This window comes from Colossoma macropomum, unplaced genomic scaffold, assembly GCF_904425465.1.
Source record: "Colossoma macropomum unplaced genomic scaffold, Colossoma_macropomum, whole genome shotgun sequence".
NCBI lineage: Eukaryota > Metazoa > Chordata > Actinopteri > Characiformes > Serrasalmidae > Colossoma > Colossoma macropomum.
In genome coordinates, this window is record NW_023495392.1 from 107237 (window position 1) to 124338 (window position 17102).

At 37.6% G+C, this 17102-nt stretch overlaps 1 protein-coding gene across 1 annotated transcript; it reads left to right on the forward strand.

Annotated features, from left to right (window-relative positions):
- Positions 1-2202: 2202 nt before the first annotated feature.
- On the forward strand, positions 2203-14012 carry mpc2a (mitochondrial pyruvate carrier 2a). Its single transcript, XM_036562476.1, has 5 exons — positions 2203-2440; positions 5276-5316; positions 7306-7390; positions 10282-10393; positions 12286-14012. The coding sequence occupies exons 1-5, from the start codon at positions 2302-2304 to the stop codon at positions 12332-12334; spliced, it is 426 nt and encodes a 141-aa protein (XP_036418369.1). The 5' UTR covers positions 2203-2301; the 3' UTR covers positions 12335-14012.
- Positions 14013-17102: the final 3090 nt, after the last annotated feature.

Here is a 17102-nt window from a genome sequence, read left to right on the forward strand (position 1 = left end):
AATAGTTTATTGTGTAAACACGTAAATAAAATGCTGATGGTTAAGCACTAAACACAACAGCTACTTTTCTGTGAAAGTAAAACTAACCCAAGTACACGACTGTATCATACAGGTCTTAACAACAGTTAGTAAAAGATACTCAGTTCATTCACACACAGCAGTGCAACTGAATTTTTCAGGGCAACATCTAAAAAAAAACAAAACGTGCTCCCAAAATACATTTGAAGTGGATCTGACATTGCAGACCATGGGGGAAGTACAAATTGACTGGTGTCAAAATAGCATAGCCAACATTATACTCTGATTAAGTCTTCCCTGTTGAACTTAGACATGTGCTTTAATTGGTGCCTACACACAAAGGTAAGTCACCAGAATAAGTTTGATGTGAATCAGGTCGACCTTGCACCCCCGGGGGGTATAATTTTGGTAGGTTTTAAAACTCCCTCTGCCTATGTAAAATCTGCTAACATTAAAACAAAATTAATCATTACTGCCATATTAAAAAAAAATAATTAATTAGAAAATTAAATAAATCAAAAAAAGTCAACAACTGTTCATGCAGCACAGTGTGTGCATGTTTATAACTTGATAAGCACTCTACATTTGTCCTAGCTATATCACTTAGCTAATTATATACAACTTAGGGTAAATTTGTTCAACATGACATCTCTGAATTGTCTTTCAAAGAGCAGTGAAAGTGGCTTTGTCCAATAAGGACGAGAAAAGAGAAGTCTTAGTTCGTTACATTCAATAAAACTATCATTGTGAGACTCTCTATTTGGCTTTAGGTCCTGTTCTGGTGCTTACTGTTAAGCAAAATTAAAGATAAACCGTTTTACTGAAAATCGTGATTGTAATCTGTAGGTTAGGGTCCATATGCCTTGCCTGACGCGCGTGAACGCGAAGGGAAGTCGGATTCTGAATGCGAGTCGAAAATCTGCACAACACCTGCCGATTACCCCCAGGATATCTGTAGGTCATTCGACGTATCCCCAAACGCGTTTGGAAACCACTTCTCTGGCCACTTTTAAAAGCCAAACTCTTAAAACGCAAGAGTTTTAGCTACAGCAGTCTGTGTATGCGCAGATAAAACTCGCCTCTGCGTCGGTGAATGAAACGTTTGGTCGGCGGCTGTACAATCCAATATACTTACATTATCAATATTCGTCCGCCCCTCTGCTCCCCGAAGTTTTTACTTGGGTTTTACCCAGATTTTACTTCCTCCTCTTACCCAGCTCGCACAGGCGGAAGACCAAAGCGGCAGCACGTTCTAGATGCAACACCGCCATCTGCTGGACTAGCATTGGTACAATTTGTGTGAAGACCTGGTGGTTAAGATGTAAATAAAGTCATTCAGAGTTGTTTGAAGTGAAATGCGTCATTTTAGAAAATCTTACCGGGTCAGAATTGTTCACAGTGGTGGTGATAGGAATCAGACGACTGAAACGTTTAACGTCATTAAAAGCTACCTCACAAAGGCTATTACTTGATATTGCTACCAATATCTTGCCTGATACCTGAAACATTGTTTCATGATAGTTCTGGGTTTAACTTAACTGTATTTTAAATGTGTTCAGTTTTGGATTGCAAATAATATGGCACTGTAGAGATTGCCACCTGGCTCCTTTCGCCATAAAGTAATCTAAACTGGTAATTTTCTCTATAAGGCGCCATTTCATATCAAACCACTCCGATTGGCTTTGTTTATATGGCAAAGAAATTATGCAGCAACTTTGAGATAAATCTGGGTGAATAAGCTTTAATATTGATCTTTCAATCAGTTGTCACTGTACTGATCCATCCACTCCGCCTGATTGACTGCCTGTGTTTTACTGGGGGGAGGGGGAGGGGGAGGGGGAGGGGGAGTGGGGAGGACACGCAGTCGAGACCAGGGTGACATTCACAAGAAGCTACATGATCAAGTAGCCCCACTGCAAACGATATCTTAAAAGAAGCCTCACCAACACACTGTCAGCAATTCAACCCTGATGTATTTAGCAGTACGCCATATTATTTAACGTGTTTCGCCGTTTGTGAGAATTTTTTATGACGTTGTTGCTGTTGGCTAAAGCGCTCAGGTTAATGAGCTGCTGTCCTTGAGAAACAGTAGACACTCAGCACCGACGTGTCCCTGTGTCGCGGATTAAACAGTGGCGGTTTTATGGGCGTGTGCACACTGAGGAGGGCACTGTGATAGGTCGTGCCGGAGGGTGGAGAGATGGTGTGAAGATATGACCCGGCACTGCTGGATGAACGGGTCTTCTCCAAAAATACGTCCAAGGGTAGACCGATCAAACCGCCATGAACTGCACCAAACTCTGCCTTCGACTGCCGCGCCGTTATTATTCGGCCAGTCTGAGGGCTACATACCACAGGACTCTGGACAGGATCGAGCTAATGCTCCCGCCTAAACTAAGACCTCTGTACAACCATCCAGCAGGTAACCAAATCTTCGGCTAATGCCATGACTAACGTTACTGTGTTTTCAAACCTGCCACTTTCACTTTGACAAGGGTACTGAAGACGTAGCTAATCTGTGCGCTAAATGTAGCGTTCGACGGCGTATTTATTCAAAGATGTCTTTCTAATTTTAATGCTTTTCTGTACAATTTGAGGTGTGCAATTTAGCCTTCTTTGTGGTTCTTGCCAAAATGAAGAGTCTGAGACAAAGGCAGGCCAACATCCTCTTTCGCTCTTTTCCAAAGAACCATAAATCATCGTCTACAGCAGCATCCGCAGACTGCTGGTTAAGAGTTTGAGCCGACATTGAGTTGGCCTTATAAAGTCGATACTAAACCGTTTTGTTTACACCTTTTGACGCACTGTTTATACGGTTCAGGCTCATTAGCTTAAATTAGCTTTCAACGTCAAAGTGACCTCATTTATCATGTGAGGGGTTGGAGCCGGCTTCAAAATCTGCGGGCACGCCCACTTTTTGGGTGAAACTAGGATCTTTGTTGATATCCATTCAAAGCACTTTTCATTTATTCTATATTTTTCAACTGCACAAAATATAGAAGAGCATTTCCTCCCTTTAGCTGTTCTTATGTTTATTCTTTCATTTATGACTGGCGTTCAGGATGTGAATACGGTGTTGCACTGCATTCAGCAAGAAAATCAGTGCACTTCAGCTGTGATAAAGTCTGAGAAGTTATGGGAAATTAAGAACATGAAAAATTAATTTTGATGGCGATTCTAAAGGCTTCCCTTTCTCAAAGTTAGAAAAATACCACCTTGGTTACACCTGGCGCCATGCTGCCATTCACTGTAATGAAGAGTGAGCTCATTTTGATTAGCATATTGAGTTGACTGTCCACTGCAACACAAGTGAAATTGTTTGGTTGTAAAATATTTTTTTTGCTAATACTTGTTTGAATAGTAGGCTTTATTATAAGTATTTGTGACAGTGGGACACTAGAGGAAACTGTCAGGATTAACTTTTGGACTTTTTTTTTTTCAAAAAAAGAACTTTTGTTTTTCATTGCCTTATTTAAATTTGGTTGATGTTTACTGAGCCAAGTGAGTGACCTAAAGTCCTCCAGTGTCTATAAATTGTCCTTTCAGTCTTACACTTGAGTACCATTTGAATGAAATACTAGTGGCCATTCCTTCAAAAACTGCAGATATATTCTATTTATATTAAAACATTTATTTACAAAGTGCTTGCTTTTCATTTTCGTCAACACTGCCCCTGAACAGTTTTCCATTTAGAGTCAATTTTGTCATTTAAGGCCTGTAGTAGAGTTAGGTTATCTACACTGGTCCCAAACCTTTTGAGCAAAGAGACAAACGCAACATGGTTTATCGGCAGATTACGTTTGTATTAACAATTGTTTACCTTGAAATCAGTGTTTGAAGATGCCAGCTGACAACAAATAATCAAATCTAAATCTAAACAAATTCTAAATCAGTCCCATATGAATTTAATCATCATTATATTTTAAGGAATATTAGTCTGTAAATCGTTTGGGCTGACTGAGCTGAAAGGCCAAAAGAGAACATATAAAGTATTTTTTTGGCTCTGTACTCGCTACTTGAAGTGACACAGTGATGAGGCCAAAGTGAAGCCTGACATTTCAGCCGTGACAAATGAATGATTTTAGTGCCCATTTTAGAAGGGGAAACCAATAACACAATCTAAATATCTTCAACATAAGTATGTTCTTGAACTCTTTGGTGTTTAGAGGACATTTTGTTCATGTATATTTTGATTCTCTCAGTTTTCAATATCTCATCCATCAGTGAAACTTCAAGATATGTATCTGTAACAAGCGTATTCTTACTCACTAGCGATTTGCATTCCAGTAGTGTCGTGTTTTAAAATACAGTCCAAAGACTGTCCAATCTGGCCTACCAGCAAAGGAATTTTTTTTTTGCACTCCACACATGGGATTTGAAGTGAAACAATAACAAGTGCAGAGTGTCAGCCCTTGATAAATGTGTGTGTGGTGTGGCTCATTTCTATAGATTTAGAGGCATGTTTGCTATGTTTAGCCTCCAGTTGATGGTATAATTTGTTTGGCTTCAAAGCTTCATTTGAAAAGGCGTATAGCGTTTTCTGTTCTCGGACAAGCTTAAAGGCCTTTGCACACTAAACGCAAATTTTTCATGCAGTTTTTTCAGACAACAAACTAATTCGAGCACCTGTCCTCTTTTCCCAGCAGCAAGAACACACTGACCAATCACGGTTGTCTCTGCTGTTGGCATAGTGACAGACAAGCTGATAAAGCAGCTGTGCCCAGCAACTAAAACCTATTGCTAAACTTTGGAAAGATTTTTTTCCTTCTCCTTTCTCACATATGGTATTAACATCTCCAAACACAGCTGAAACGGGGCACGTATTGTGTTGCAGACATCCTAACTGTACCAAAAACTCTCATAAAGTTCTAGCTCTTGAATGAGGTGGTGAACCTCTCTGCCTGCCTTTTACATTTCCAACATGGAAAGTAGCCCACCCAGTGATATTGTTTGCCTGTTTTGTGAGGAGGAAAAATATGTTTGTCACCTGAAGACATTCTGCTTGTTTGTTAATTTTTGTTGTGATGCGATAAAGCTTGCTACTCACTGGTGTATTTGCTTCGTTTCAGTTTATGCTTGGTTTTCTTGGTCTGAAACTGGGGGCTGTTTCACTTGTAGGTGGCCCAGCCTTGTTCTACTTTTTTCAAATTAGTCCAATTTAAAAATTGTACCAACTAGCACAGTACTACTGCGGCCCACAGGTTGAAAGCCACTGATCTACAGATTTGTAATAAGAATTTCTGTTTTGTTCTTTTAGGGCCAAAGACGGTTTTCTTCTGGGCTCCTGTCTTTAAATGGGTGAGATGAATCTGCTATTTAATTTTAATGTTTAACGTTTCTCTCTCTCTCCCTCACTCTCACTCTCTTTCTCTTTCTTTAGTGATGTTAAAGTGTAACTGCATCAGTTTTAGACAACCTCTGCCCTTTTTCCTTTATGAAATGTTCATGAAAAGTGCACTTGCATCAGCTGGGTTATTGCAGTTGTAGTGGTGCAAGAACGAGGTATGTCATTAGTACAAGTAAAATGTAATGATGCAACATACCATTAACTGTTTAACTACTAGTGTCATTACTAAAACTGATTTTTTTTTTTTTTTTAGCACACATGCATATTTGTGTAGAGTCTGAAATTAATTTTCCAAACGCCTTTTATTATTGGGATAACATTTGCAAAATTAACAAATAACCAAGACAAAACACTGCACACAAAGACCAGGAACTTAAGGATGTACAAGGCTTCATAATGCTTAGATTTTAAGAAGGTAGTTTCAGGTTTGTTTTTTATTTTTTTATTTTTTGTCAAGAGCCACAAACTCTCCAGAAGTCAGTACTCAGGGGCTGTCTTGTTGGCCTCTATGACTGGTTTGAGGAACACTGGTATAGATTGAACCTGTACTGCTCCAAGATTCTTCACTGTATTGTAAGCACTTGCTAAGGATCCATGGGGACAGAGAAAGCTGTAAGCCTCAGTAGCTTTAGAGCTGGAACCTGGTTCATCATATTCCTTGTGGAAGCTAACACAGAGCTGGATACACACAGTACAGAAAATGACATACATACCGCCATGTGATGAACCTACCACATGCCTGCAAAAGGTGTATAGTTTACCCCCCATTGGCTTGTCAACAGATCCAGGGTCATTGGCTACTTTTTTGAATCTCTCTCTGAGCCTACCCCTTTGCCAATGTGAATTCAAGATGTGACCAAGCTGATGGGTGGAAAAATAAATGTGATATTGGGATTGCAGGAAAAAAAAGGCTGTGGATGAAGTTTTGGATCTTCCTGTTGTGACAGCACAGCCCCACTCCCAGCTCAACTATGAAACTACATAAGGCTGAGATGGATCCAGGTGCCATAGGACTTGGGCTCCAATGATGTGCTGCTTGAGTTCAAAGAAAGGTTACAACTGGATAATTAACCAAGTGCTAAATATGAAGAGTTTCACTGAAATTTATCATCTTATACAGAGAAGTATAAGATGGATGCTGGATCCGTCCCAAACCAGGAGTGCTCTTATCACTGGCATGGCTGTGAAGAGGCAGCTGACAGTGTCTCAGTACTTAGTCAATCATTCCTGAAGCAGAGGACAGATTAGTATTCTGTTATACAAATAAAGGAACCTGAAAGCATTCAGTATATGCAGAAAAATGTAAATAACTTACTGCTGTCCTGGATCTGGACTTGCTGTTATTACATCTCTTATTGTTGTCTTACTATGGCAGTGTTTCTGAACCCTGGTCCTGGAGGCCCACTGCCCTGCACTTTTTAGTGTTTGCTCTGCTCCTAACACTCATCCAACTAATCAGCTCATTAACAACCAGTATGTGAGTTGAAGTGGGTGTGTTAAAGCAGGCAAAGCACTAAAATGCAGGGCAGTGGATCTCCAGGACCAGAATCGAGAAACACTGCACTATGATGATGTGTGGCCTGAAGAGCCCAAGTTAACCGCCATGCCTGGCAGTCTCTAATACATCTGATCCAGCCAAACAGGGACTTGGGAACAGGTTGATTGGCTGAAGCAGATGTGGCAAATTGTGGTTGGAACTAGGCTCTGTTAGAGGGTAGCTCTCCAGGACCAGGGTTGGAGACCACTAGATTAGGTGTTAGCATTATCCATCTGTCTAAACTATAATTCGGCACTCACCTTAATTGGTTGGTAGGGTTTATGTGATTGGTGTAGTAAACAGTGGAGAAGAAAAACATTGTGATGCATAATAATAAACACATATATACATGGTTACTTTACATAGTTAATCTGTCTTCCACCCATCCCTCATCTCTCCACAGGGTTTGGTTGTTGCCGGGTTTTCTGATCTGACCCGCCCACCAGAAAAGCTGAGCGTCTCCCAGTCATGTGTCATCACAGCCACAGGTACTGGGTCAAGAAGGTGTACGGTTATGTGCAGTTGTCAGAGACCACCCTTCACTTATTTAAACTGCTGTCAAAACAGCTCTTAAGTACAAGTCATTCATTTTTCAGGGGATATTTCTGAGGAAATTAGATATAATCCACTTGCACATTGAAGGTGAAAGTCAAAGGCAAATTACTGGGGAAAAAGAGGCGTTTCCAAAAGTTAAAAAAGGTTTTTAAAAAAATTAATGGTTCCAGAGATAACATGATTCCTAACAACCATGCAATACCTGGTGGACTGCCAGGTATTGCACCATTAATCACCAATAGATAAACAGTACTAAACAGTACTAAAAGCTTTCATCTTTGAGAGAGAGGAGAAAATCAAGCTCTACTCTTGATTTAGATCCAAAAAAATATCCACGTGTTTTTATGTCCATTCTTCCTCTGTGAGAAGACAGCTCAGCAATATGAGTCTGAGAGGGTGTGTAGCTATCAAGAAGCCATTACTGAGAAAAGGAAATAGACAAAAAAGAAGAAGATTTGCAAAACAAGCTGCTGGTGTTCTCAGAACATTTGACTGGCCACCCCAGAGCCCAGACCACAACATCACTGAATGTGTTGGGGATTACTTGGATTGTAAGAAGCAGAAAATGCATCCAGCTTCTAAGACTGAATAAAGGAGGTGTAGAAAAAAAATCCTGCTGATTTCTTTAAAAAACTGAAAGCAAGCCTCCTAAAAAGAATGGAAGCTGTACTAAAGGCTGGACACACTAAATATGGAAACACTTGAAATTATATTTAGTTGCTGAGACTTGGGTGCAATTTTCTGTTAGCCAATGTGTGGTGTTCATGTTTTTGTTACTTAATGAGTTTGGTGGACTACATTGTTTTTCTACAACCCCATTTCCAAAAAAGTTATGACGCTGTGTAAAATGAAAATGAAAACAAAATGCAATGATGTGCAAATCACTTAAACTCTCTATTTATTTGAAAATAGTACATGGAGAACATATCAAATGTTGAAACTGAGAAATTATTATTATTTTTTTTAAATGCATGCCCATTTTGAATTTGATGCCAGCAACACGTTCCAAAAATGTTGTATATCAAGTAAGAATGGAAAAAGTTTCACTTTAAAAACTACAGCAGTTGGTCTTCTTAGTTACCAAACGCTTACAGGGTGTTGTTAAAAGAAAAGGTGATGCAACACAGTGGTAAACATACCCCTGACCCAACTTTTTTGGAACATGTTACTGCCATCAAACACAAAATGGGCATTTATTTAAAGAAAAAAAAAAACAATAAAATTTCTTAGTATTTGATATGTTGTCTTTGTACTATTTTCGAATAAATATAGGGTTTAAGTGATTTGCACATCACTGCATTTTGTTTTCATTGACATTTTGCACAGCATCCCAACTTTTTTGGAAATGGGGTTGTAAATCAATACAGCCATAACAATTTATGTAAAAATACTAGATGTATAAAATATCAGAAGTGGCCAGCATAAGGTTGTCTTTTAGCAGCTGTAGCCAGTCATCAGCCTGTCCTTGTTGTCCACCCTCACAAACACGCACACATATACAAACATATACACACACACACACAGACATAAACACACTAACAGCGGGTCATTTAGGAGGAGAAGAGAGTGAAGGGACATAGCACCTCCACACTTTTATTTCCCATGGGTTCGCCCCAACACCACATGTGTAATGCTTTTTTGCTCATCTTGAAAATTAGGAACTTTTTTCTTAATATCCATTTTGAGTAGAAATCAAATAAATGAAGGCTGATCTCTGACTTTCACACAGTACTGTATACTGGATGTGGGAGTGTGTGTGTCGGGGGTATAAGACTCAAGTTTCTTATTGCACGGTCTGTGTACGCTACTATTTCTGTTTATTGAAGTGTAAACTTCAGAAAATCAGGGTACTTAAGTCTTCCCATGTTCCTATAGTCAGTGACGTCTCAATAGTTATAGCTTGACTAAGGTTCCTGATGTTTAGTTAGGACTATTAGTTATACACGAGGCTCATGTGGCCAAAAAAAGAACCTGAATTGAATCCAAGAAACAAATCTGTAAACAGAGACTGCCAATGGCCTCCTGTGACCCCTGTCGGTCATACAAAATATGTAACCAGAAGGAATTTCCATTCCTCCTTGCTCTCATGCTCTTGATTTCTTATGAATTTGTTTGCCTGAGAAAATTTCGCCTACTACGAATTACGCAAATCACTGTAGTTGACTCTACACAGTGCTGATCTATTCTGGCATCTTCATAGGACATCAGCTGCTTTGTGCGCCATTTTGGTATTTCTGTTCATGCACTTCATAACTTGCACCCCTAAATAGCTCAACCAGTAGTATCACAGATTTGCCACTTTGATTTGTGCCCGAGTACCTACCGGTTGAAGGAAAAAAAGCAATCAAATGAAATGGTGCTGTGCAAAGTTTATAAACCACTTTGTTGTAAAATTACTGGCAACTGCTCTTGATGGAAGCACATTTATTTGCCATTTTTGGCAGTACAGGTGACACTATAACTCAGTGGTGACAAATAGCAGTGTCTGATGTTTTCTGTTTGTGGGTGGTCTCTGATTTTTTGGACAGTAATATATGAATACACACCAAACCCCCAGTTTCTAGGTCTGTAACTTTGTAATATTTTATTAATTGTCATCACCCTAAAGTGCAAAAGAATTCCAGCAAAAAAGTGCAGTAGAAGTCAAAATGGAACATTTAACCATTTTGTATGCAAACATGTGAATTAGGAAACCTTAGTGCAACCTTCAAGAAAGAGCAAGATGATTCCTAGAATTTTTACTTTTTAAAGCTGTAAAAACCTGTCAAGACGTTGCAGATATAGTACCAAAAAGACAACTGTCGTCCCCATGGTACTCTTCCAGGCTTCATTTGGTCAAGGTACTGCTTGGTGATCATTCCGAAGAACTGGGCACTCTTTGCAGTGAACTTTTTCCTGGGTTTGTGTGGAAGCACCCAGCTCATCCGAATCTGGAGGTGAGTATGTATTCAATAATTGAGACTAGGGATGCATCAATACTAATACCGGCATCAGGTACCGGTCCGACACCGTGCTCATTTACTCGTACTCGTAATCATGAAAATTCACAGAGACCAACATTCCGATACCAGTTGATACCATGTGACATAAGCCGAATGTACACTGCTGCGCTAATTAACGAAACAGTGAAGTGCTGACTCCATGACTCCAGCACATTGAAATCTTAACTGACTCCATGACAGACGCAAAGTTGTTGATCAGTTTAAACATTCCTGTCAGTAATACACTGTGCAATTACAGCCCTTTTTTAAACAAACACAAACACAACCACTTCACCGATACAGGTGGAGACATGTGGGTTAAATAAATGGAGACGAAAAAGTCAACATTGGCTACTGCTGTCCATCTATGTTGAATCAGTTTGATTAAATAGAATAGCAATGTACAAATTTTAATACAGGGTTTTTTTGTGCCATATGCACAAAACAAGTATTTAGACTGTACATTGAAATTTTTACTTTGATAATCCTCTGTTTATAAAAAAAACCATAAATAAAGAGGTAGCCATGAATAAGTAAGCTTAGTAGTTTAAAAAATAGGCTCTAGAGAGACTTATTGTCCTATTGTGTACATCACTGCCTGGTTTTAGCTTCAGTGCACACTGTTGGCAGCACTGCTCAGTTTGTCAGTGTGTTACCTCAGTTCTCGGAGTCCAGCATGTTGTTTTAAATAAAATATCTTTATCTGAAATTGTTCATAGACAGAGCAGTCTGTAAGAGCAGTGCGAGTCAACAAAGAACAAGATTCCTAAAATCACACAGTGTATGTCTGGCTTTAGAGGACATTCAACTACAGCTCAACCAGTCAAACAAAAGACTCCAAGAAGACATAAAGCTCCACAAATGAGCTCATTCGATTAGCCATAGATGTAATTCCTGCTGTCACTGCTACAGGGACTGTTGTTGAAAGAAGCATGCGAGGAGCAAAACTATGAAACATACTTTAGTTACAGCAGTACGGAAGCGCTCTTCTGATGTGGAACAAAACCCGCTCTTCTCTACTGCAATGCTTCTTGAGTCAAGGTGGCAATGTAGCTTAGCTAGCTAATGCACTTAATTTAAAATCAGCTAAATGTTAATGATTCAACTGTTAAGAGGAACAGAGGAAAACATGCCCCCGTCCCAACTTTTTTGGAACGTGTTGGCATAAAATTCAAAATGGCCAAATATTTTTGAAAAACCAATAAAATTTCTCAGTTTCAACATTTGATATGTTGTCTTTGTACTATTTTCAGTGAAATATATGATTTACTTTATTTGCACATCATTGAATTTTTTTTTATTTACATTTTGCACAGCATCCCAACTTTTTTGAAAATGAGGTTGTACAATTAAATTGCACATTGATCTTTGTTTCACACATAATCCTCATATACCACTTTATGGTGGAAAATGTTTATTTTTATTTTTTGGTTTAGTTGAAAGCAAGTATATCATACTACACCTGCTCACTTGGTGTGAACAGGCAAACTGCTTCATTGTATTTCATGCCTTGAGACACAAAGCAACTACAGGAGAGTATAATTGTATCTGCACACTTCTTAGATTAAGTTCCTCAACAAAATAATAAATCAAATTTACATTTACACATTTGATTTGGGGGGTCATGATGATTAAAAACCTGGCTGGAATTACAGACAAATCAAATTGACTTGTCAGAATGGCTTGAGCCATCATTATACACGTAGACTCTGTAAACATTAGCCATTTATCAGCTGGACCAATATAACTGCATTCTTTATAAGGCCTAGTTTCTGTTAAGATGTGTATTTCAATGCTGTATTTTTTTTATTTATGGATTTGTGGATGACCCTTTCTTTCTGTCAAAGGTACAACCAGGAGTTAAAGCTGAGAGAAGGTGGAGTGCAACAGTCCTAAAACTGACAGGAATGGAATTGACCGGGTACAATGATAATCTGAGAGAGAGAGAGATTGCTTGATTACTTGATTGATTACTGGCTTATGGAATGTTGTAAATGTTATATTGCGGAACGGTTTCCTTTTCGGTTACTGAAAATGCCATGAATCAGTAATTTTGCACAAAAATGTTATGACACAGTGTGTGACCCAAAACATGATAACCAAAGGTTATATAATAAAATTAAAATGGATGTTGTTTATAATCAAACATATGTACTGAATGCCCTGAAAATCACTGTATTCAAATCATCCATTCAGTGCTAAATAATCTAAGAAGATTACTACAAATTGTAAAAAATACTGCAAAACTGTATTCTGAAGTCTGTGTTGTCTGGTTTTTGGACTGCAGTAATTTGGTGGTCCAGTAGTTTTTTCGCACTTATGACAATGACCATGATTAAATTATGTGACCTGTTAAGGCAATATTATGCTGCAGAGCTAATTTAAATTATTACATTGAGTTGTTAATTATTAAAATTTTAATGCTTTGTGTTTTTTTTAATAGGACTATTTTAAATACATTTTAAATTAATTGCATGGTTACTGGCCTCACAGCCATATTGGCCTGTTATACTGGACAAGAGAATGAGATTTCAGTGCTCACATTAGGTTTTTTTTTTGTTTGTTTTTGTAGACCTTTCCTATCATTGTAGGATAACGATGAATAAGTTTCAGGTTGAAAGCCTTGGGCGATGGCTTCCGACTGCAGGAGAGAGATTTACTCGTCAAAAGACTACTCATTTCTGTTTGTTCAGAAAGGAGTTGAAACTTATGCTCTGTAAATCAGATCTTCTTTTAAACATGCATATAAAACAACTTGTATACAGACAAGTGACATATTAAAGGAAAAAAACAGTTCATTAAGATGATGAACCACCACAAGTTGCTAGAACAGCTTCAGTGTAACTTATAGATAGATATAGCATATGATTTACATAATTTTCATACTCCTCATACCATTTAGTGACCCCTCATACCATGTGGTTGAGGGCATTGTCACCCATTCGCTTCAGGATAGAAATGTTTCATCAGTAGGAACCGATGCTTTATAATTGTATGATCTCCACTCATTTATTTAGTTTTTTCCTTAAATTTTTCACCATCTGTAGATAACATGCATCTGTGTATTCATTGTGATACACAGTGATGTTAGCTTATTGTTCACAGGGAGAGTTAACTAAATATTTATTGTTAATTTTATGTGACTGCTTGAAGCTTAGCACACTCTAAGCGCTGCAATAATAATACAGTAATATAGATTTCAGACAGTTTGACAGTGGCAAATTGCTGCTGTCGGTACAAAACCTTGTATCATCATTTTTGTCCTGTTTCAGTTTTTGACATAATTTAAAAATGCCTGTTTACTTTTGACATTGTCTGCAAATTGCATGATGAACAGCTCAAAGAAAATGACCTAGAATGACTTGGAAAAAAGTCTGATTACATTGCATAAAAAATAAAGTATGTTTTTTCCTTTTCCTGTAAATTATCAGTTTGGAGATACAAGGTTTTATTCCAACAGCAGCAAAATATTGATCAATACATTTTGTTTTTCTTGAATCTGTTGTTTGTTGTGTATTGCATGGACGCCTCCATTTACCAGATCAGTACCTGAATAAAATAATAATTCTTTGCATTCCCTGTCTCTGACTGTGTGCTGTGTGGAAACAGCATTATGTGTAATTAGTATGTTTGCTTGGTTTTTGAGGAACAGAGTGCTTAATGTTTAGTATTAGATAAGAAAACTTAATACTGCAGCAGCAGTTTCAGTTCAGCTCACATGTACACACTCATTCCCCTTACTTGTGATTACCATTTAAAGTGTCTGGCTGTGATAAATGAATTGAGCATCATGTTGGTATCACTGCAGGGAAGCTGTTCAGTAATAATGAAGCAAGCTGCTAAAAATAGCATGTAGTGACGTCATAGCTACTGGTTCTTCATGAAGATGTTAGCATGACGCATTTTCTGCAGGAATCCAAATATTGATATGTGTAATTTTTTTTTTGTCAACAAATGTGTATTTAATTTTTAAACAACAAGAAATCTACTGAAATGAGCGAACATAATATTTTGACACATTTCATGCATTTCATGTGTCAGCTCATTCTATCTGCATCCAACAGCAACTACATAAACACATATGCCTTTTTTTTAATACAAATACAAACATAATTAAACATTTAGGTGTGCAAAATGTAGTAGACAAATGAAAACAGTGATTTGGAAATGCTAAAGGAAAAAAAGACTGCTCATGTAACTAAGTATACTGGCATTATGCTGTTCATTTTCTGGCAAAATAAATTTCAGTGAAGATATATTTTTATTGATGCTCACATCCACTAGGGGGCACTAGAATGACTACCAACAGCATTTTCCATCAATTAAACCCAAAGCTACAGCCTTCAGCAATTGCAAATGTTGAGCCTACCTGGTAGAGTTTATTTCTCATTATTTGGGAGGTTAGCTAAACACTGCTCCAAGCATACAAAACTGTACTGCAATATCAGAAGAAGACTAAAAGGGAAGTAAAACAGGTAGATAAAAGCAAGTAATAATAAAGTGTATTGAAAGCAGTACTCAGAACACATAATATAGGTGTCTCTATCCATCCACACTCTTAACAATAATGTTCTTTGAAGCAGTTCCTTAGAGGACCCACTTTGGTTCCCTAAAGAACTTTTCTATAGATGGTTCTTAAAAACTTTTTTGAAAAGAGTGTGTCAGTGTGAAGAAACTTTTTAAGGTCCAGAGAACCTCCACATAATGTAAAGGTGCTATACCCATTCATTTTTCCCCTAGAACCATATGTCTAAGCCAGAAAAGCATTTAAGTACCTATATTTGTAAAAGTGTGTAGCACAGTTTGTCTAATTTAAGATTATCTGAGGGAGTATTTGTAGGATTATTTTCTCCACACAATGTGATTTGTGACTGATTCAGAATGAACATTAAATGTTACCTAATATGAATATGTATGAGTGCTTATCTGTTTTTCAATGTCATCTTATTTATTAAGTTCTCTGGTACACTGTTGGAATATCTGTAACTTCTGTTCTTCAATTCAGTATTTACATTTTTGTCTTTTGACATTTCTACACACAACCAGCTAGATTAAAATTTACAAACATATACAAATTTTCTGGAACAAATTACATATTTTGTTAATTTTCAAAGTGAAAAGAAGTAAACCATTCTGCAGCAAACTACAAAAATAAAATTTTCTGCAAATGTTAATTCACCTTTATATTTGATAAACTTTTTTTGATTTTAATAAAAAAAAATTGTACTTGTAGCATGTGCAAAAGTTTGGACACCTTGTCAGTTACCAAGTACTTGGTAATAGAGGTGTACACAGAGGTCCCCGAGAGCTTTAGGAAGGGCATCCTCTTTTACCATGGTGGCATAAAATCTTGCCAACTAATGGCAGAACCTTGCACTGAAGGAAATGATAAAAGTGACTAAACAAATAAGGAACACTTATGACAAAATATTTTGAGAATTAGAGCTAAACAAATTACTTAACACTTTACGTTTTTAAAGAGATTATTATAATATAACTGGTGGCTCTAAAAGCTTCTTCTAAAAGCTGACTTCACCCCTTTTGCCACTATAAATGGGCCTTGCTTTACCTACTGGCAAGATTTTCAGACATGCAGTAGCGTTTAAATATGAAGTCCCTCTTGGACTTCCTGCATGTGTGCTTGAAAAAAAGACCACTTGAAATCTTGAATCTTGGTTAGGCCTACATGTCCAATTACACAACAGTTAGGGCCTGGGTGGATAAGTGATATCAGTTCTTTTCATCACCATCAATTGTTTTCTTAAGCATCTTTTACAAGGGGCTTTCAAACAAACCCTTCTCTTTGGGGATGCTACTTGAGGCATAAATCAGTATTATCTTTTGTATTGGTGGCAGATTTTTTTATTTTTTTATTTATTTTTTTTTTACTAGAATGTAAAGATATCTTTTGAAGTGGCTTTTGACAACGTCAGAGACAGCCTTAGAGTCAGCACAGTAAAAGTTTATGTGGAACTACTGAAAACTTGCAGTGATGATGTGATAGTTGGTTAATTTAATCACCTTTTAATCACAGTGTGACAGGTTTCAACTCCTTTTACTTCTGTCTAACCCTTCTGGACTTGAAATACAGTGGTTCATGTCTACATCTGCATGATAAAAACATTTTTATTGTTGTCACAATGAGTTTCCATTCTATCATTGCACCATTAAATGCTGCAATGACAGAATGGATAAAACTTCCTCACATATGCAGCACCAGACTGACGTAATTAGATTCGTGGGGATATATCATTAGAAGCCCAATAAATGCTTTTCCCCCACCAGGCTTGAACTCTGATCTCCCACATGTAGAGTGGGTAACTTAAGTATTCGATTAAACACCCAGTTACAATGTGCACACATGTACAGCTGAAAAACTACTCTATCCTTAACTGCCTGTAAAACATGCTTAAAACATGACTATTCTTAGTCCCAGTGTTGTGTGTAAAACAAACCTGCATCACTATCACCATGAGGAGCTTTCAAAGAATCATTTATTTTTCTTGGTCTACAATTAAAGGAAAAATCTGCATATGTATTAGTATCCCAGCTGATCGCAATTCTTTAAAGCAACATTATGTAACAGTTTTACCTTATAATAACAGCTTTAAAATCATTTTGATGGTACACTGTCTTATAATAGGGAGAATGGCGTTTCTGTCGT

What these genes read in the sequence shown, in the direction of transcription:
- mpc2a (XM_036562476.1), top strand. Translation starts at nt 2,302, where the DNA reads ATGAACTGCACCAAACTCTGCCTTCGACTGCCGCGCCGTTATTATTCG. An exon ending in ATGTGTCATCACAGCCACAG is followed by an intron (nt 7,391 to 10,281) that starts GTACTGGGTCAA and finishes GTACTCTTCCAG; the next exon opens with GCTTCATTTGGTCAAGGTAC. An exon ending in CAGCTCATCCGAATCTGGAG is followed by an intron (nt 10,394 to 12,285) that starts GTGAGTATGTAT and finishes TTTCTGTCAAAG; the next exon opens with GTACAACCAGGAGTTAAAGC.